This window comes from Exophiala mesophila, assembly GCF_000836275.1.
Source record: "Exophiala mesophila strain CBS 40295 unplaced genomic scaffold supercont1.1, whole genome shotgun sequence".
Lineage (NCBI taxonomy): Eukaryota > Fungi > Ascomycota > Eurotiomycetes > Chaetothyriales > Herpotrichiellaceae > Exophiala > Exophiala mesophila.
In genome coordinates, this window is record NW_015622504.1 from 6,088,878 (window position 1) to 6,108,815 (window position 19,938).

The window sequence follows — 19,938 nt, forward strand, 5'->3', positions numbered from 1 at the left end:
AAACTGGTTAAGGTTTAGTTAAGCATGGTAATAAGCAGGGCGTCAACTATGCTACTTAAGGGTTGAGCATGGCGTTAAGCAGGGCGCATCTGCAGCCTCGGGGCAAGCTGCCCGCACACCTAGGGTAGGTAGGTGTACAGTGCCTAGGGACGAGAGGGAGTTCCAGGCCCTTCAGCCCCGACTCCCACTTCCTGTCCAGTAAAATGTCCAGAAAATTGTGGATCCAATGGTCAGATCGAATAATACTAGTACCGTGCAGCAGCACCTGCAACTAAACCAAACCGATCTCCCATTGACAGGGCACCAGGGACATTTTCCTCCATCCGCCACCAAAATTGTTTCCCCCGACGGTGCTCTACACGAAGGCGACTCCATATCAAAACATCCCCAGTCTATTCAGTTCGAACTGCACAGACTGGAGTTGTGACTCACTTCTTGATTCTAAGCATATAGCTGGGCTGCCTCCACCTCCCTCGTTCACTCTCCTCTCCTCCTCTCCCTATTGAATTCATCTCGTCATGGCCGACCACCTAAGATCTGCCTTTGCCGCGGCAAAGAAAGATGGCCGTTCTGCCTTGGTGGGTTACTTCACGGCAGGCTATCCTACTCCGGAGGAAACCCCGGACATTATGCTAGGGCTGCAGGCCGGTGGTGTTGGTGAGACAAGATAGACTCTCTCACCCTTTGAATCTGCTCATTAACACTCTCCAGATGTCATTGAACTTGGCCTCCCATTCACCGATCCCATCGCAGACGGGCCCACCATTCAGAAATCAAATACTGTGGCCCTCGCCAATGGTGTCACCGTCACCGATACCCTTCAATTTGTTCGAGACGCCCGAAAGCGAGGGCTGCGGGTGCCTGTCCTGTTCATGGGCTACTACAATCCTCTCCTACGGTACGGCGAGGATCGCATGCTCAAAGACTGCAAAGAGGCGGGTGTCAATGGCTTCATCATGGTCGATTTGCCCCCCGAAGAGGCCGTGCGCTTCAGAAATAACTGTACCAAGGAAGGACTGTCGTACGTGCCACTCATTGCGCCCGCCACCTCAGACAAACGGATGAAACTACTCTGCAAGATCGCCGACTCCTTCATCTATGTGGTCTCTCGCATGGGCGTCACCGGAGCCACTGGGACTCTGAACACCAAGTTGCCAGAACTGCTCGAGAGAGTCAGACAGTACTCTGGTGGTGTGCCCGCCGCAGTCGGCTTTGGCGTTAGTACACGGGAGCACTTTTTGAGCGTCTCCGAGATTGCAGACGGGGTCGTGATTGGCAGCCAGATTGTCACCGAATTGGGCAAGGCGGAAAAGGGTCAACGAGCTGCAGCTGTGCAAGCATACTGCTCACAAATTACAGGAAGAAGTGTGGGTGCTTTCAATGCGACTGACGGACTCACGCGAGAGGTCGGTATCGTCGAGACCATGGCTTCGGCCAAGGAGCCCAATGGAAACACGGTCAATGGCCTTGATGGTCACCAAGTCCAGGTAGACAGAGTCATCACCGATGCTGACGTTCCCGCGGAGCCTGGTCTAGCTGATCAACTAGATGCTCTCAATTCAGACACCAACGGATCTGCTCCCAACCCAGATGCCATTCCCGCGCGCTTCGGACAGTTTGGTGGGCAGTATGTGCCTGAATCTCTGATGGACTGCTTGGCCGAGCTCGAACAGGGATTTTCCAAGGCCAAAAACGACCCCCAGTTCTGGCAAGAATTCCGGTCTTACTATCCCTACATGGGTCGTCCATCGTCTCTTCACCTGGCAGATAGGTTGACGGAAAGAGTGGGCGGAGCGCAGATTTACCTCAAAAGAGAAGATCTGAACCATACAGGAAGCCACAAAATCAACAACGCGCTCGGACAGATTCTGATTGCACGAAGGCTGGGTAAAAAACGGATTATTGCCGAGACGGGGGCGGGCCAGCATGGGGTGGCGACAGCGACAGTGTGCGCCAAATTCGGCATGGAATGCGTGGTCTACATGGGCGCCGAAGATGTGCGAAGACAAGCATTGAACGTGTTTCGCATGAAGCTTTTGGGTGCAAAGGTTGTGGCAGTGGAGGCAGGATCCAGAACTCTACGAGACGCCGTCAACGAGGCACTCCGGGCGTGGGTGGTTGATCTTGATACCACCCACTACATTATTGGATCGGCCATTGGACCTCACCCGTTCCCTACCATCGTCCGGACGTTCCAGAGCGTGATCGGACAAGAGACCAAGGAGCAACTCAAGGAATTGACAGGGAAACTGCCGGATGCCGTGATTGCCTGTGTTGGTGGAGGGTCCAACGCGGTGGGCATGTTCTACCCGTTCAGCTCAGATCCGTCTGTGAAATTGATCGGAGTGGAAGCTGGCGGAGAAGGCGTCAACACGGCAAAGCATTCTGCTACCTTGGGTGGTGGTTCGATTGGGGTGCTCCACGGTGTGAGAACCTACGTACTTCAGAACGAACACGGGCAGATCAGTGACACACACTCGATTTCGGCTGGGCTCGACTATCCGGGCGTGGGACCAGAGCTGTCTAACTGGAAGGACAGCGATCGGGCTCACTTCATCAATGCCACCGATGCTGAAGCCCTGATTGGGTTCCGAACGTTGAGCGAGACTGAAGGCATCATCCCCGCACTGGAGTCGAGCCACGCGATCTACGGAGCGATGCAGGTGGCAAAGACTATGAAGAAGGAGGAGAGTCTAGTTATCTGTCTCAGTGGCCGTGGAGACAAAGATGTACAAAGTGTAGCGGATGAATTGCCCAAGCTTGGGCCGGCCATTGGTTGGGATCTGAGATTTTAAGATTGCCTGGATCGAGGTGTTGAAGGATTGCTGGAGAAGGGTTTCCAGACAGGCTCAGTAAACGTACATAGGTACGATGCATTTGGTGTGACATGATCGAGCCTCTCCCGGCCTGGCCATTTATTTCATGATGCCCATTAAAAACTTGCAATCGAATCGAGAAAGACGTGACAGCGGTGTGGTCAAAGCTTTGGTGGAATATATTGGATGTCAAAAGGGTCAAGCTTGGGGGTGGTCGGGGGCACAAGAAGATCGGCAACAATGACCACCAACTGAGATTTTACAAGGCTGAACTCTAGAGTCTAGAGGGGCCACAGGGTGGGAGGGGCGGTGAAGGGGTGCTCCGAGCGACAAACAACGCCTAAAAGAAGGATGATTTTCTTCTGGTCACCTGGAACTCGCCCACTTTGGTAACCACCTGGCCTAGGAACAGCGCCCAAGTGCTTAATAAGATAAGATATCCACGCGTGCCGCTGCCACGCACCTTTTACCAAGCAAGAACTGTGGCACCACAAGTACTACCTAGTACTGTAATGAGTAGAATGAGGATCATCAAAGACGATAGCAGCTGCACAGACTGCTCCTAGTCTCCATCATTTCTCTCACTATTCCCAATCATTCTCCTTTGCATTCCTCGTCAAACTCACTGTATGGCAATGAATTTGTATTGTCCACTTGAGTTCCTGGCTTTTGGAGACCCAACTCGTTCGCGTTACTCAATGGTCCAAAAGCAACGCGGCGCAGGCATCAAAGACATCACACGCACGCGTCTCGAGGGCCGATGGGCGTCAGAGACCCCACCAGCTCCCCGTTTATTAGGTGCCTCTTAAATAGTAAGTAGTACCTAGTAGTTTATTAGTGTATGAGCACGCCGTGGTTGCCGTGCACGCCTCAAGGCCTCAAGATCCGTCAATCGGTCTCCATTCTCCACGCCTGCCACCCTCATTATTGGCAGTTGGCATTCTAATCTTTCAGCCTGCCAGGTGTCGGTGCCAGTATCAGGCAAAGAAGCAAAGAAGCACCGAAGCACAGAAGCCACGAGCCTGCCACAGCCTGCCAGGTTTTTAGCCTCGTCCTCCACTAAGTTAGGTACTCACTTTCCCTATTACGCACGCTGCCACCACTGTCTCTTATCCACCTGACAGGACAGACGCCGACGCCGTTCTGTACGCGTCGTGCTCCCAAACGTTGTATCCTTGCTATCCTCACCTGCTTGGACACGTCTGCTTTTATCTTGTCTACTTGTCTACTCGCCACACCGATTACCTCACACTTGCCTGCTCGCCATCGACTGCACACCTGCAAATTTGCAAGTCAGCATTCTGGGGCATGACCAATATCGCTGCACCAGTTGAACGCCATTTACACCATGCGACAACCATGCCGTCAGCTCCACAGCAACCCAATCTGACAGAAACACCCATCTCGAACCATCTTCCGCCTCACAACACTCCTTCCCCCGATCCAACATCTATACCCTCTGCATCTCCACCATTTGAGCCCTTGAGAATATCCACCCATGACCTCCCATCTTCCCATACCCATGCCATCGTTCCCCATGACGACTCTGGAACCCCTCCCACGTCGGCCATTTCGAGTTCGCTCGACACCCAGGACCTGGCTCACCCAGAGCGCTGGTTGAAGAAGCCTAGCACCGTTGATGGCATTAAGAAGGAGGTGGCTTTGGATCAAGGGCCTGGCTCCGCCTCCCAGAGTCCTGACCCATCTGCTTTATCAGGCTCCAAACGGACCGCGACCGGGGACGTCAAAAGGTCGAGTGTCAATGGGTTGGCGGATGTGATCAATTCCTCCTCCGCCGCCGCCGTGCATTCTCGCACCTCTAGTATGGTCTCAGACGGAAGTAGTGCTGGCAATGTTCAAGAAGTACGTACCGCTATTCCTTCATCTCACGCGTTTCAAGCTGACCGTGTCAAGATTTCTCAGCAGCTACGTACCAAGCTCAAGTATGCCATGCTCAAAGTCCAAAATGGTTGGCAGTCTCGAAACTTTGACGAGGTCGAGTCGTTGGCCTCGCAGTCTCCTCGCTCAGTCGTCTCTGCCTTTCACCAACCCACCGAATCCTCTCTACTGTCACCTCGGACTGTCATGGCCCGGAAGTACCATCGCGCTTCCAGCGAGAGCGACTCATCTGAAAGTACCCTTGCTGTTGACAACCGCCCTTCCACTGCCAGCCCAACCCACTCATCCGCTTCTCCACGCCGCGCTCTAGCTCCTCCAGCCGACATTCTGCCTAGTTCACGTCGACGTCCCACCCCTAACGCGTCGTACCAGAAGCCACACCCCTCTCATCACCAGCCACGCCCCCTACACCCAGATCGCCCAATGCCAAATCAACGAACGCCGAGCCAGAATGCTGTTCTAGAGGCAGATGCCGTAGAAACACTGCTATTCATGGCAAGCCCCAGCAATTCTGGTCACTACCCTCCCACCCGCTCGTCCCAAGATTCTTCTTCCCAATTCTTCTCTTCACAAACATCCCCACTTCGAGCCCAATTTAGCCAGACCTCCATGACCTCGCCGAAGCGCGTCGCATTTGCTCATCAGACCTCCGACGTGGCTGCCGCCGCCGCAGCTTCCGCCCTGGAAAGGGCTGCCACCATCGATAAAATCCTGGATGACTTATCCGATGACAGTGATGACGAATTAAGTCTGGAGCAAGCGTTCAAACTGGCTGAGCAGAGCAAGCCCGCGCCGAGCACTCCACTGCCTGCCTGATAATTATGAAACGTTTTCCACCGTCCTCAGACACCGTGGTCCGTCTAGGCTCCACGCATGTTGCCATTTCGATGGGAGAACTGATTGCATGCATATGGAGTTCTCGGCGTCAATTCTAATTCAAGGTTGGCATCAAGCGTCGGGAGTGCCCCAACACTCTTTGTGCCGTCCATGTCTTTCCGAGAATCAAGTATTACATCTCTGGCACGGCTTTGGAGTCTAGCACTGGGGACACGGACGAGGTTGACACTTTGTGGCCCCTGATCAGGCGTCGAGTATTTTGTTGTACACGTCCAGCCAAGCGCCATAGCGTGACATGATCAATAAGGCCATCTCCGCCCGCCCCAGAAAATCCCCGCACGCGGTCTGTCCGATAGGTGCCAAATTGCTGGGTCAGCCACCATCCTCAGAACAATGTCGAGTTATGCAAAAGATCTCGAGTCAGGCAGGCGACAGTCTTGTTATTGATCCTCGGCATGATCTGTAGCTGGACGCCCAAAATAAACCTTGGGTATATATAACCATGTGATCCCACCACCAGTTTCAACTCTATCCAGGAGTCTAACGTACACGGGTGCTACAGACCAGCACTTCTCGATTCGAATCTCAAAGACCTCGGTTTCCACCTTTGTTGACACCAGTATAATCTACCCAACAATGACGGCCCAACAATCCGCCAATGTCCCCGTCTTTCCCGCATCCGATTCCCCGATCGGCAACATTGCATCTCTTGAAAACAAGGTCGCATTGATCACAGGCGCTAGCACAGGCCTTGGCCGTGCTATTGCTTTGGCGTACGCTGCTGCCGGTGCCTACGTTGTTTCCGCCGATCTCACCCCGGTTCCAGCCTCTGCACCAACCGTCGAAGCTACCCAGACAGAGCTTGACCATAAGACCCCGACGGTTGAGCTCGTCAATAACAGGTGGCCAGCTTCGTCAGATCCGAAAGGAAACACCCAGGGACGAGGCAAGCGAGCAGCTTATGTCAAGTGCGATGTTACGGACGAGAGTAGTGTCAAGAACGCTATAGCTTTCACCGTCGACACCTTTGGCAGATTGGATATCATGGTCAACAATGCCGGTGAGTTGCCTGGCTTCCAGCTCTATGCCAATGCCATTCTCGAAATTCCCGTCGTTTTGTCCTGAGCGGAGCCAAGACAATCTATCCCATGCCCTTAGGGATTCAGCCAAATCTTGACGGGGTGGCAAGATCACTGCTAAATTTGCTCCTGCTGGGCCGATTGGAGATCTGCTGCGTGCCAATGGTCTCTGTTACTCAAGCAGAGGAGGATACGACACCTCGCCACGCCCCATGTGCCGACATGTATTCCTTCTTCGTGTCGATGCTAACCACTCTTATCACCCACAGGCATCTCCGCGGAAACAAGCCGAGAAGGGTTCAATGGCGTCCCTCAGCGCATCCATGAGACCGACGTGAAAGTGCTCGATAGAAGCCTCGCCATTAACGTCCGCGGCGTCTGGCTTGGCACTAAACACGCTGTTACCCAGTTTCTCTCCCAGAAGCCTCTTAACCCATCACTGCCAGATCGCGGTTGGGTTATAAACTTGGCCTCGATCTTTTCAAGCGCTGGTTACCCGGGTGCTTCCTCTTACTGCACCTCCAAGGGGGCGGTTCTGCAGCTCACACGTGCCACGGCGCTGGAGTATGCACGTGACGGCATCCATATCAATGCCATTCAGCCAGGTTTCACTGACACCCATTTGCTTGAGGGCATGTACGCAAAGATGGGCACGGAGAACGTACACCAAGCGCTGAATACGCTGCATCCTTGGGGCAGGACGGGCAAGCCAGCAGACATTGCACGAGTCGCCGTTTTCTTGGCCGGCGAAGGGGCTGGGTGGGTGACTGGCTCTGGCGTCGTTGTCGATGGTGGATATCTGGCCCAGTAGAGACCTCGCATCGCTAGTACATTACGCATGTCATGGTGACCTGGTACAAAGAAAGGGCGCACGTACGTAGACCATGATGCCATAATCTGGAAATCATGTAAGGAGGGAATTCCGCTCGTGAGACCCTCACGTGGTGGAACATTAACCCACCTGTCGTTTGTAAGAACTTTGTCGTCATTCTCCGAAAGATTTGACCACCTGTAAATGTCATAATCTGGTCAAATTCAGATAGCAGCAAGGCTGGATCGTTGTTGGTTAATGCCTACCAGTCATCAAGAAGTGGTGAACCTTGACTAAGAATATGTGTTACCTCGGTCACGCTCGGTATGCGATTGAAGTGGAGACGCTGCGGTGATCGGGGGTAAGGACGGGGGAAACACCTTTCCACCGGCCCATCGGTGGATTGACTCCAGAGTCGGTCCCTTTGGGTGTGTCGTGTATAGGTAGCAAGCATCCGTCCATATTCTGGCTTGAAGTAATCAATTCATAGTTGACCATTAGACCTGTGCCCACCACTCAAGCACCACTTCTTGTAATCATGTCGCCCAGCCTGGCAGCAACCCATGGCTGGAAATTCAACCAAATCGGCCTTCGCGTCTCGAGCATGGAAGCATCACTTGCATTTTATACCAAGATACTGGGTATGAAGGAACTCGCGCGGATGGACTTTGAGACGGTCAACATTGCACTCCTTGCTTATCCAGCCGAAGGCGATCCAGCCATGTTTGCTAGGGAGGGCCTCTTGGAACTTGTTCAGAACAAAGTAAGTTAGGTATGCTTTGGCTGATGTGATCAACATGGCAAAAATCGCTGTAACCTTCAAGGGTATTAAGAAAACGGCTAATCAACCAGTAATCTCCGTCCAGGATTCACATGGTCTCATCACCAATGCCCAGGCAAACCCAGGGATTGGATTCATCAAGTTATGTTTTACAGTTCCTGACATGGATAAGGCCATGGAATATCTCAGATCCCAAGGCCTAAAAGTCGTCAAGGACATGGGATCTCGAATAAATCAAGAGGTTATCGTCGCCGCTCTCGGCGCCGAGGATCCCAAACAAGGTCGCAACATTGGGTTATGGGATATGGTCCAACAGATTCCTTTTGTGCAGGATCCTGATGGATACTTGATTGAGCTTGTTTCGTACGGCAATAGCGAGTCAGGAGCGTGAGCATTCTGATATTCATCAACCTGTTTTGAAATTCGCTTGCTCAGACTCAATCTCCTCTATTTTTCCACGAACCTTACTAGACCTGCACAGCACGCCCATGGCCAGAGTGCCCACTCGACAGAATGGGATTACATCGTTCCAATCAAACGCCAGTCGTTGAGTTTGTGAAGGTTTTGGGGTCTGTTGACTTCTATCTTGTTCAAGCAAAGGGGCAAAGTCGGGTAGTCTTGATAACCTACGGAGTACTCGTAAGTTCCATACCTAAGTACTGTACATGGCAACGAGTGGCGAGAGTTTCCGTGGGTGGAGATGTGCGGCCCGCTAAGTCCCAAGCGTGGGAGCGGTTTTGGGACCTTTTCAATGCGACATTAATGAAAAGGCTTGCTTGGTTCTCTAATCTTGACCTATTCCTTCAATACGTTGGGTTGGCTGATTTTTGTAAAAAGATACCAAAGGATTGTCGGCGCACCTCTGCACAAATCTCGAGAAGTAGCTGAGGCATGACAGGCCGACAAAGCGACGCAGAGAGGCTTCGTGCCCGGAAACCATTGCCGCCACCCTACCCAGCCTATCTGGCGACTGCTGGTTCTCCGCTCAAGGCCAACGAAGAATTGTATAAGTCTATACAAGCGAGCCCAAGGCAGCTGATCGATTCCTTTACGCTTCCAATCCGGTCGGGGCGTGCTTGGCAGGCGCCGGCGAAGAGTATCATCCGTATCAGCACTCCAGAGGGGCCCCAGGTTGGTATGCAGTGAAGCTGGTTGATTTTCCACCCGAGCTGTACATTCTGACGTCGTACAGGAGACTTGAACATTTGGAACGCCCACAACGCTCGCGAGAGATTCTGGGCATCACGTACGAAACAACTTCATTCTTCTCACGTGACGACGGGAGCCCGGCTTTGGTCCAATCTGCCTTATATGCGGCCACTGGTGACTATCATTGGTGATTCTCTATCTTGGTATGGCGTGGACGAGACGGGTGGTCGGTGCCACGACTTGTTGGGGACACGATGTGACCCTTATATCAATACCCTTCTGTCTGGCGCCGGGGCGTCGTATGACTACCACTGTCATTCCAACCTGACGCGGGCGGTGTTGCCCTTTGGCCTCAATGAGTCCGACGTACATGACGTGATCAATCTGTTTCAGGTCACGGGGCTCGATGATCAAGGCAGGTATTTCATGAACCCTTCGCCGGCGCGGGCAGGAGACTTCATCGAGTTTTTCGCGGAGCAGGACTTATTGTTGGCGTTGTCAACTTGTCCTGGGGGGGACCTGTCACAATGGGGCTTTGGTAGCGACAACGAGAAAGAGATGATCAAATGTTGCCGGCCGCTCAAGGTGGAGGTTTTCCAGCTCGAGGACGAGGATGGAGTGCTGGGTGGAAGGTGGGAGCAGCCCGCATGCCCCAGCTACAGAGGGCAGCACGGTATGAAAATTCCCGAGGGGGAGGTTAGATAGGGACCGGGGTGGGTGTTGGGTCTCATCGGCCAGCCATCTCCTGTTGACCTGGGGTGGGGGGAAGGCTGGCGGACTGGCCAAAGACAACCTCGAGTGCCTGTTGCAAGATATCTAGGCCCTTTTTAATCTCATCTGCGGTGATAGTCAGGGGTGGTACGATTCTTAGGACGCCGTCGCCAGCAGTGATTATGAGCAAGCCTCGCTCTCTTGCCGCAGTAATGACTTCAGTTGCTTTGGGTTTGGCCGAGTCGGTTAATTGATAACCAATGATAAGTCCTCGGCCACGGACTTCTGACAGGACGGTGGGAAAGGCGTGCTTCATAAATTTGAATGCATCAAAGAACAAGGATGACTTGGCTTTGACTTGATCTTGTATGGTCGGGTCAGCCAGACGCTGAAAAACGTGATGGGCGACGCGAGAAGCGAGAGGATTGCCACCAAAGGTGGTACCGTGGTCACCAGTTTTGATAAAGGGAGTGACGGTGCGGCCCGAGACCAAGGTTGCACCGATTGGAACGCCATTTCCAAGGGCTTTGGCCGTGGTCAGAATATCAGGATGGACACCCGAGGCAGTATGGGCCCAGAGTTGGCCGGAGCGTGATAGACCGCACTGGATCTCATCAAAGATGAGAATGGCGCCGACTTCATCACACCTTTGTCGAAGTGCGCGCAGGAATTCAGTGCTGGCCACGTTGACGCCACCTTCGCCTTGAATGGGTTCGACGATGACGCCCGCAGTGTTCTGATCGATCAAACTCTGAACAGCAGAGACGTCGTTGAAGGTGCCATAGCGAAAGCCGGGCAGCATGGGGCCAAAGGGGGGCTGGTACTTTTTGTTCGGAGTGGCAGACAGAGATCCATAGGTTCGACCATGGAAAGAGTTGTGGAAGGATACAATGTCTCGCTGGGTTGTGTGGGCATCTTTTGCGTAGGTGACTTTTCGCGCGAATTTGATGGCGGCTTCATTGGCTTCAGAACCCGAGTTTGAGACGAAGACTTGACTAAGTTCAGAACCAGGCGACTGCTTCTGGGTTTCTTCGATGAGGAGCTTGGAGAGGGTGGGGGTCCAGGGATTGTGATAGAGATTGGAGGCGTGGATGAGCTGCTGCGACTGCTGTGCGAGGATCCGTGCGACGCCGGGATCTGAATGGCCGAGAGACACGACGGCAATACCAGCGGTGAAATCAAGATATTCGCGGTTCTCGTTGTCGTACAAGAGACAGCCTTGACCTCGTACTATCATTGGAGGTGGGCGAACGTAGGTGGGGACCATATAGGGCGTGGTTTGATGGAGGAAGGTGGCGGTTGGGGAGTCTTCTGAAGGATCAGGGTTTGGCAAAGATGCGTCTCGTTTGATCTGGGTAGCATTCTGTACAGGGATAGAGGACGAGGTTGGGACAGCAGTGGCAGTGGCCGCATAAGGTCGCCTGGCGAATGGAACTGATGGGAGAAGAGAGGAGCATTTGGTACGAGGTAAGAGGTGAGTCAGAACCCTCGTTGGGCGAGAGCGAAGAGCCATGGTGGAGGAGGGACGCCCGTAGGACGAGTGTGTGAGGGTGAGGGTGAGGATGACAGTGAGGTTTTGAAGGTGTGAAATACAAGAAGAAATTGAGAAATCGAGGAAGAAGAAATCAATACGAGTGAAATCTCAACCGTCGCACTTTCCTCACGACCGCCGCGTATTGAGTGGTAATTGAGTGGTAATGGTTAGAATGAGGAAGGAGCAACCGGGGCTGGTTCCTGCGCGATAAGATAAATTTTTTCACTTCAGATGATGCAATGACTGACATTGAGTCATATCTACAGGTAGGTACCTCTTTGACCGCACGCAGCTAGGTTTACGCCTCCAATCACCTCCATCTAGGCTACTACTTACACCCCGAGACCCCTCAGGGCTCCCTACGCTCGGGGCTATTTTGGTGTCACTTGGGCCCATCGGCCCCCTCGGCCAGGGTGCGGGGTTTCCAACTTTCCCTCCACCACCTAAACGGCGGCGAGCGCCCTAGAAAATAGGAGGTGGAGGTTGTATCTCGACGAACAACTTGACTGAGGAGATATAGGTACATACTTCTACCATATATTTTACTCCTATTGTTAGCTGGGACCAGCTAGGCGATCCCTTTCCAACATAGACAGACTCATTCCAACCACCTCCATCACGATCATCAAGGGTTTTGTGGTAAGATAAGGTCCAACCGCCAGGCTAGGCTAGGCCAAGGCTGGTTTCACGAGGCTCGGATGGCTGTTCCCATGCAAGCATTGTACATTTTGAATCCAACGTCACCATGAGTCCATTACAACTCCCTCAAGACTCTCGTGTCTACGTCAAGGAAATCCCAGGCTGTGGACGTGGCACCTTTGCTTCAACTCATCTCGATGCCGGATGCCAAATTCTGCAAATCCCCCAACCTTTGGTTCTCATACTTGACGTTGCCAACATCAGCAGATACTGCGACTACTGCTACCGGTCTCCGTATGACCAGACTACATTTGCCGGTCAAGATACAATCCTGAAATTGGTCAGGTGCAAGGCCTGCAAGACCGTCCGATACTGTGGCCAGGTAATCATGCCCATAGCAACTCTGACGGAGAAATGCTGACTCTCAGGGTTTGCTCAGCTGTGCCAAAGAAAAGCCTGGGATGAATACCACAAACACGAGTGCAGGGTCTATGCCTCGCAACCAAGCGTCTTGCCAACCACCAATCGAGCACTGCTGCGTCTCTTACGACGCCACGAATCTCACCTGTTGACGAAAGAGAGCTGGGACAGTTTTGAAGCCATGGAACACCATTACAGCCAAGTGCGGGCAATTGGTGGACAGACCTGGAACGACTTTTGCCTCATCGCCCAAAAGCTGAGAAGCGACTCCGCAACTGATCTCTCCCTTGACAAGCTTGTCTTGTTTGTCTGTCGCGTAAGTCGATCCTGCTCCACTTTCTCGACGTCGCACTCAGATATCACAGGTCGCATGCAATAGCTTCACCATGATCACTCCCCTCCTGGAACCCATTGGACTTGCACTCGACCCTCAGGCAGCCCTCCTCAACCATTCCTGTGACCCGAATGCCTTTGTCCGCTTTGATATAGCACCGCCCTCTGCCGCCCTGACGCCCTCTTCTTACGGCGCCTTGACCATCATAAGTCTGCGCCCCGTTGCCCCACACGAGCAAGTGACTATTGCATACATTGATCCTACGAATCCTACCCCTCAACGACAGCGCGAGTTGAAAGCCCGTTACCATTTCCAGTGCCGCTGTCCCTTCTGTCTGCGTGAGCGAGGAGCTTTCCATGGGCGGGAATGCCCAACATCGGCCATGGCGGAGCTTGATCATACAACACAAGACAGCATAACACAGCTTCGAGAATCAGCCCAACAATGTTTGCGTCAGGTCCAAGTCGGAGATGAAGGCAAACACGTGGACAGCCTTAGAGCCTCAATGTCCGACTTGGCCCGCTCCAACAGCTTCCAAATCCACCATTATCCATGGCCCCAGCTACGTAAGCAAATGCTTGTGGGGCTCCTCCAAATTGAAAGCTTTGAAAATGCCTTTATTCAATGCTCTATTCTGGTGCGGAAAGTTCACCCACTTCTGTACAGGGATGAAGTCCATCCTGTGCGTCTGGTTGAGCTGTGGACGTTGTCACAGATAGGCCTGCACCTCATGGACATCAATAGGAATGTCCTCTATGTTATCTTCGCTGCAATGCAACTTCTCCAGACCCTGCTAAGTCGAGGCGAAAGAGCCACTGGACAATTTGAGGTGATGGTCGACATGATGATAAATAAATTGAAGCTCCAGCAACACTTATGGAGGAATTTTATCAAAGACCCAGGGAGGCCCTGGCTGTGGCTCGACAGGCTGATCGAGGCCAATCTAGGCAAAGAAGCTGCACGGGAAGAGGGTTCGACTTTGCTCTCAGACAGTCTGAGCTGACCGTAAGACCCCTTACGAGGCTAAAGATCAACACTCTTGGTCTTGTTCGGCCCCACGATGCTAAAAAAAGTGTCTTTGTTTCGGGCTTAACCCAAGTCAATACGGTACCCAATGGAATCCAAACCCCCGCCCGAAAAGGCCAAGGGGCCGAGGGGCTTGTAAGCTAGCACGGCTAGGCTGCAATGAGATCACAGGTTGATTGTGCTTTGTCGGCGCGCTACCCCATCCCCGTACTTTCTTGGAACCTCAAACATGACCATATCAATACCATCTACTCAGGCTCTACACACCGCATCTGCACACCACTGCTTTCGCACCGACATTCAAACATGGCATCTCTCTCAAACACGCAAGAGGGTTCATCCAGGACTCCTAGCGTTGCAGAGGCCTTTTTCCGTCATTCTAGTGGTGCCCGCGTTAACACCGATGCAGTCATTGCCGACTCCATCCAGAACGCATATCCCGGTGTGCCCATCACCATAGTTCCAGAATACAATGCCAACCTCCAAGGCTACAGCGCTGCAGGCTTTGCATCGACACAAGCTAATGAGCCTAACTCCAAAGCTAGAACCTGGCCCGATAGCCTCAAATGGACCATTTTCATGCCGCCATTTCGTCGCCTGGATGGAGGTAGCGGGTCGCTCGGCGAGCTCGAACTGTTCCAGAGCTTCATATATAAATGGAACAACTTTGAATTCCTCGTCTATCTCGTCGATGGCCGCGATGGTGCCGGTTCTTTCCCGACCATCCGTAACCAATACATTCTTGGCGACACAGCTGCCGTTCGCTCCTTGGTCAGAACAGTTGGCCAGTGGCAGTCCCAGCTGCACGAAGAGATCTGGGTCTTCAACAGTGGGTACTGGGCCAAAGATCCTAATCTATATCAGTCCATCCTCCGATCTCGCTGGGACGACGTCATACTAGAGGAGTCGTTTAAGCATGATCTGCTCGACACCGTCGAACGTTTTTTTGGATCCGAGGAACAGTACCAACGACTACGAGTTCCCTGGAAACGCGGCATCATCTTCTACGGCCCTCCCGGTAATGGCAAGACCATCTCTATCAAAGCGACCATGCATAGCCTTTACCAACGAACTCCACCCGTTCCTACTCTCTACGTTAAATCTCTCGTTAGTTTTGCCCCACCCGAATATAGCATCGAGGCCATATTTGCCAAAGCTCGCCAGGAAGCCCCATGCTACTTGGTATTTGAAGACCTCGACAGCCTCGTCACCGATGAAGTTCGCTCTTTCTTTCTTAACGCCGTGGACGGCATTTCCGATAACCAGGGTATCCTCATGGTCGGATCTACCAATCACCTTGAACGCCTTGACCCTGGCATCGCAAAACGGCCGAGTCGGTTTGATCGCAAGTACCTTTTTTCCAATCCAAACCTTGACCAACGCATTCAGTATAATCGGTTCTGGCAGAAGAAGCTCAAGAGCAACAAGGACCTCGAGTTCCCAGAAGAGATTGTCCAAGCCGCAGCCAAAATCACGCATGGATTTTCGTTTGCATACATCCAGGAGGCGTTTGTGAGCGCCCTGCTGGACATTGCCCGTGATCAGGACAACGAGAACGACATCTCTCTCAAGCTGAGTCAGGATTGGCAGATGTTGGATCTTGCAGATGAGCCCGTGGACTCAGCCATGGACTTGAACGATTATATTCTGTGGCGCAAACTCAAGTTAAATATTGATAACCTTCGGAAGCAGCTCGAAGATGGGGGAGATCAAGATTGAGCGGAGGGCCGTCGCATGGTCTAGAATTCTGGAAAGAAGATACTGATCCCGTTTAGCGCTCCGTGGCGGGAAAAGGGACACCAGTAACCCCAGTGGAGCTTGGGTGTAAAGCAATATACAAATTGAACTGATGCCTTCTGGTGTGGGTTGATTACCCCAATGACTGAGAGTCAAAAAGCTTGTGTGGGCTGATAAGGCTTTTAATTCTGTTTATCATATTCAATCATGGCCCTGCTTGTTTAATTGATAGGTAAAAAGCTCGATTGTCTCTCCACGTTTACACGAGGAGGGCTTCTGATCTACAGCTCTCTGACACTTATGTGCTTTGATGCCATGGAAACCAATAATTAAATCCGCCCTCTCTGCAAGAACTTGTTGGGTATATCAACATGCTTCGCCCTGATGTACTCGCATAAGTTCTTCCCCAAACTATCGAAGCTGCTCGTCGAGTTAAAGCCCCGGTCAAGATGATCCTTGAGCAGGAAATGGACTGCTCGAAGGTTAGGAAACTCGCAACGGTCGATCTGTTTCCCCTTGTCGTCTTTTCCTAAAAGACATCTCAGCTTAGATGTGCTCATTATTGTTCTGAGCCAGTCCCACTCATCATCATGTCGTACAAAGAGACCCAGATTTGCATTGGATGATTTGTCCCCTGACCTGCCCAATACAATATGACCTAAGGGCGCTCGGGTCGATGGACCAAAGGATTCTAGGTCAACTGGCTGTCGTGTCTCATATGAGGGCTGCTCTCTTTCGTAGACACGAACATTCTTCGGTGGCTCGATATTGATTGTGGTGCCGTTTGGAAGATGCGCCGTTTCGTGGACAAATGTTTGTGGCATTAGAGCAACCCAGTACTCAAAGAATGGACGACCGATTGCAGTCCGCATATCAGGTGCCATAGTTGATCCGGGGTAGCCTTGCAGTAGGTTCTCGATGCAGAACCTTGCAAATGACCCTCGATCAGAGTCCACAAACGCATTTCCGCTGAGGATGTCAGGGTCGCGGGTCTGGGCGAAGATTCTCATATCAACTGTCGCTTCTTCCTGAGATTGCGGATCGTCGGGAACTTGTCCAGCTATCATGAATCTCAAGCAAGAGAATTTGTCAACGTGGTCGCCCATTAATGCTTTTGTCTGACGTTCAACCATGGCCGCCTTTTCCTCAATATCAAGACCTGTTAGGTAAAAATGAAACTCGGCTTGGTATCCACCCTTGGCTGTTATGCCCACTGGACTTGCTCAGTATCCTAACAGTGGAAGACAACAGCACTGACGTACCTTTTGTAGTCGCCGGGGCGGGTAGTCCTTTGACCCCGGACACACGAACTGTATTTTCGCTCATTTGTTCTAGCTTCATGTCCTCAATTGAAGCTGTGACGTCTGAGTTGTAGTATAGAGGGCCTTGGATTTCATACAGTAACTGGCTTGCCACTGTTGCGGTCGTGACTAATCCATGCCTACCCTTTTCCATCGTTATGATTGCCTCTCCAGACTCATCAATGGCAGCAATTGGATATCCCATGTCTGTGTCTTTAATGCCGAGGTCCTTGAATCCCGAGTAATACCCTCCAGTTGCGTACGTCGAACACTCAATGATGTGACCGACCATTAATGCCCCAGCCATTTCGTGGATGTGCTCTTCTCGATTCCATCCATGCCACCACATGGCTGCACCAATTGTCGGGCTGGCATCGGCAACCCGTCCACATAGTACAATATCCTATTTGAAGTTAGGGGTAAGGCCGTGCGAGATGTCGTAGGACTTACAGCACCACCAGCAAAAACTGCTGCTATGCCTGTACTTCCCAGATAGCACTGTGCGCATACAGGGTCAAATCCCCATTCAGATATGTTTTTATTGGCCGGAAGATTTGGGAATTGTTCCCCTAGTCAAGGATGAGAATGAGAACTGCTCCAGGGAAGGACTCGCAAACCTTTTCGATACAGTTCGAGGACCGCATCTGTCACATCATCGCCGTCGACATATCCCACCTTCAGATCGACATTATGCTTTTTGATAAGATCTTTGACAGCTTCCACCAGGCCCGACACGTCACTTGCACCAGCGTTGGCGCACAACTTGACGTTTTTTTTGGCCAGCCATGGAATAGCGGGATCTAATTCCTCAAGGAAATATGGTTCATAGCCTTTGGCAACAGATGAGCCGGACTTCATCTCTGCATTTGCCATGCGATCTCGCTTATCGGATCCTCGTAGTGTCATGTTGCATTCCGACATCCAATCTCCAGTAATGACATCAACATCCTCATTCTTCGCAATGTCATGGATGGCTCTTTTCCTGTCATACACACCTTGTTTACGGAATCAGTACTGTTCAGGAGTGTCAAACAAACAAACAAACAAACACACCTCCAGAGCATCCTGCCACCCGGATGGGTCTCTTGCTCGGCGTCGGGGGACCAATGGAGCCCATATTGAGTTGGAATGACAAAGTTGAAATTACCGAAGGCTAGACAAGGGATGAAAACCTTGGTGATTGGACCCACGGTACCATGAAGAAAAGAATCGAACTTTTACAAGACTGGGCTCATCCCCAGGTTTTATATCAGAGCCCTTCTTGGGCCCATAATGTGACGACAGGCTAATGAATCATCGCCTCGTTGAAGGCACATGTCCCGGGTGGGTCCGGCAAGGGATTGGGGGGTGGAGCTCCTGAATTGGCTCCGTCGTGTCTCTAAGTCATCTTACATGATTTTAAAGCGGGTTCATAAGTATTGAGAATATACAAAAGAACAGAGTAGCCGGCGATCGAGTCTAGTTGACAAATTGCGTCCTAGGGTCTGGAAAGAAAGCCCCCAACTTGCTTCAAATGCGAGAGGGTAAGGCCGGTGCGAATGTCCTTCGTGTTTGCAACTGACTCGGTCACTGCTTTGCTCTTCGCGTGAATATCCCAGAGATGATCTTCGTTCTGATACACTTCGACCGTATGCAAGTGGTCCAGGTTACTATGATCCTTGGCCAAGGCGTACAAGAGGGTGCCATCTTCCATTTCTGAAGAGGAGACGACATTCTTCCAATAATGGAGGGACTTCTCAGCTGTCCCGACCCTGTACTCAAGATTCGCAACCACAATGTAAGGATCCTTCACTTTTGAGACATCTGCTTTGGAGAAGCTGTAAACGGGTTCCAGCTGATACACCAAGGGCGCACCAGCGAGTACAGGCTCGGCACCAAACAAGGCAATCAAGTCCTGGACCGGCTTGCTAGCTAGATGGGCATCAGATACTGCTTGATCGGAGTACCTGAGAGGACTATCAGTCTACGTATCATATAGATATTGGTCGCAATGACAAACTCTTCGATCATGTATATTGTTTTATCATCGCTCGGGTCCCTGGGGATGGTGATGGCGTATACCAAAACACCGGGCTCGCTCTGCCTGGAGTACTCTGCAATCTGTTCGAAACTTTGAATTAACGTGTTTCTGGCCTCTTTGCCAGTGGTTGTAAGGTGGCCGATTGTGATAATCTTGGGCATAATGACGCGACGGTTTTGTGAGTGATAGGACTAGGAACTGAGCCGTCACTGGGGCAAGGGAGAGGTTATTGAAGGTAGACGACTTTGTTTGGATTCTGGATGTCTACTTAGTCAAATGTCGTTCATAGTCTTTCGGCGAAAACCTTGCCCTTAAGCATCGTTGACTCTGGGTTTGCCGTTTCACTGATCCCGGTCCGAACTGCGTTACCAGGCAGTTGTGTCTTGGGTCGTGGAAAATGCTTTCCGGAAGAAACACTGAGTCATTAGCGCTGGGTCATAGGCCTTCGGGCCCCGGCCTCCACACGAACCCCGACCTTCGACCCCGCATAAATCTGGAGGACATGAAGGTTATTGCTGTTTATTTACACCTGCTCGGCATTAGCGGGCTAAGTAGTTGAAGAGCAGTCCAGAGAACGGGCTCGCAGAAACTACCGCATCAGCTTCCCTAGCCGATCCGGTATCAACGCCTTCCACGGGGAGTCAAGATGTCATCGGAGAGAAACTCGCCCCAAGACCAGGGATCTCCGGAGAAACCACGCCGCTCTGACGAAGAAATGCAGAGGAAAAGAGCGCGAGATCGCAGGTCCCAGAAGGCGATGCGCGACCGGGCTAAGTGGACTGTCGACTCATTGACCGAGCAAGTAAGAGGTCTAACTGAGGCTCTCGAGGTGCAGACGCATCGA

The 19,938-nt window shown here is 52.0% G+C and overlaps 8 protein-coding genes across 8 annotated transcripts; 7 read left to right on the forward strand and 1 right to left on the reverse strand.

The window, feature by feature from the left end:
- Nucleotides 1-299: 299 nt before the first annotated feature.
- On the forward strand, nucleotides 300-2,891 carry PV10_01930 (tryptophan synthase). The gene is made up of 2 exons (XM_016366188.1): nucleotides 300-657; nucleotides 712-2,891. Exons 1-2 carry the CDS (start codon nucleotides 519-521, stop codon nucleotides 2,793-2,795), a joined length of 2,223 nt encoding a protein of 740 aa, XP_016229837.1. The 5' UTR covers nucleotides 300-518; the 3' UTR covers nucleotides 2,796-2,891.
- A 1,233-nt stretch (nucleotides 2,892-4,124) lies between these two features.
- PV10_01931 (uncharacterized protein) lies at nucleotides 4,125-5,531 on the forward strand (the record flags this gene model as incomplete). Its single annotated transcript, XM_016366189.1, has 2 exons — nucleotides 4,125-4,679; nucleotides 4,731-5,531. The coding sequence occupies 2 exons, from the start codon at nucleotides 4,125-4,127 to the stop codon at nucleotides 5,529-5,531; spliced, it is 1,356 nt and encodes a 451-aa protein (XP_016229838.1).
- Nucleotides 5,532-5,978: 447 nt separating this feature from the next.
- On the reverse strand, nucleotides 5,979-11,769 carry PV10_01932 (uncharacterized protein). The gene is made up of 2 exons (XM_016366190.1): nucleotides 7,709-11,769; nucleotides 5,979-7,640 (listed from the first exon to the last, which is right to left on the reverse strand). Exon 1 carries the CDS (start codon nucleotides 11,594-11,596, stop codon nucleotides 10,100-10,102), a length of 1,497 nt encoding a protein of 498 aa, XP_016229839.1. The 5' UTR covers nucleotides 11,597-11,769; the 3' UTR covers nucleotides 5,979-7,640; nucleotides 7,709-10,099.
- PV10_01933 (uncharacterized protein) lies at nucleotides 6,189-7,442 on the forward strand (the record flags this gene model as incomplete). Its single annotated transcript, XM_016366191.1, has 2 exons — nucleotides 6,189-6,612; nucleotides 6,901-7,442. 2 exons carry the CDS (start codon nucleotides 6,189-6,191, stop codon nucleotides 7,440-7,442), a joined length of 966 nt encoding a protein of 321 aa, XP_016229840.1.
- Nucleotides 7,981-8,614, forward strand: PV10_01934 (uncharacterized protein; the record flags this gene model as incomplete). Its single annotated transcript, XM_016366192.1, has 2 exons — nucleotides 7,981-8,205; nucleotides 8,309-8,614. The coding sequence occupies 2 exons, from the start codon at nucleotides 7,981-7,983 to the stop codon at nucleotides 8,612-8,614; spliced, it is 531 nt and encodes a 176-aa protein (XP_016229841.1).
- On the forward strand, nucleotides 9,026-11,848 carry PV10_01935 (uncharacterized protein). Its single transcript, XM_016366193.1, has 2 exons — nucleotides 9,026-9,358; nucleotides 9,416-11,848. Exons 1-2 carry the CDS (start codon nucleotides 9,115-9,117, stop codon nucleotides 10,075-10,077), a joined length of 906 nt encoding a protein of 301 aa, XP_016229842.1. The 5' UTR covers nucleotides 9,026-9,114; the 3' UTR covers nucleotides 10,078-11,848.
- A 296-nt stretch (nucleotides 11,849-12,144) lies between these two features.
- Nucleotides 12,145-14,197, forward strand: PV10_01936 (uncharacterized protein). The gene is made up of 3 exons (XM_016366194.1): nucleotides 12,145-12,638; nucleotides 12,696-12,992; nucleotides 13,042-14,197. The coding sequence occupies exons 1-3, from the start codon at nucleotides 12,363-12,365 to the stop codon at nucleotides 14,011-14,013; spliced, it is 1,545 nt and encodes a 514-aa protein (XP_016229843.1). The 5' UTR covers nucleotides 12,145-12,362; the 3' UTR covers nucleotides 14,014-14,197.
- A 48-nt stretch (nucleotides 14,198-14,245) lies between these two features.
- Nucleotides 14,246-15,996, forward strand: PV10_01937 (uncharacterized protein). The gene has a single exon (XM_016366195.1). It carries the CDS (start codon nucleotides 14,343-14,345, stop codon nucleotides 15,753-15,755), a length of 1,413 nt encoding a protein of 470 aa, XP_016229844.1. The 5' UTR covers nucleotides 14,246-14,342; the 3' UTR covers nucleotides 15,756-15,996.
- The last annotated feature ends 3,942 nt before the right edge of the window (nucleotides 15,997-19,938 follow it).

Bases quoted from the DNA above. Each gene is read 5' to 3' on its own strand.
- PV10_01935 (XM_016366193.1), top strand. From the start codon at position 9,115: ATGACAGGCCGACAAAGCGACGCAGAGAGGCTTCGTGCCCGGAAACCA. The intron at 9,359-9,415 runs GTATGCAGTGAA...GACGTCGTACAG, and splicing joins TCCAGAGGGGCCCCAGGTTG to GAGACTTGAACATTTGGAAC.
- PV10_01930 (XM_016366188.1), top strand. From the start codon at position 519: ATGGCCGACCACCTAAGATCTGCCTTTGCCGCGGCAAAGAAAGATGGC. The intron at 658-711 runs GTGAGACAAGAT...AACACTCTCCAG, and splicing joins GCTGCAGGCCGGTGGTGTTG to ATGTCATTGAACTTGGCCTC.
- PV10_01937 (XM_016366195.1), top strand. From the start codon at position 14,343: ATGGCATCTCTCTCAAACACGCAAGAGGGTTCATCCAGGACTCCTAGC.
- PV10_01932 (XM_016366190.1), bottom strand. From the start codon at position 11,596: ATGGCTCTTCGCTCTCGCCCAACGAGGGTTCTGACTCACCTCTTACCT.
- PV10_01936 (XM_016366194.1), top strand. From the start codon at position 12,363: ATGAGTCCATTACAACTCCCTCAAGACTCTCGTGTCTACGTCAAGGAA. The intron at 12,639-12,695 runs GTAATCATGCCC...GGGTTTGCTCAG, and splicing joins CCGTCCGATACTGTGGCCAG to CTGTGCCAAAGAAAAGCCTG. The intron at 12,993-13,041 runs GTAAGTCGATCC...CAGATATCACAG, and splicing joins TTGTCTTGTTTGTCTGTCGC to GTCGCATGCAATAGCTTCAC.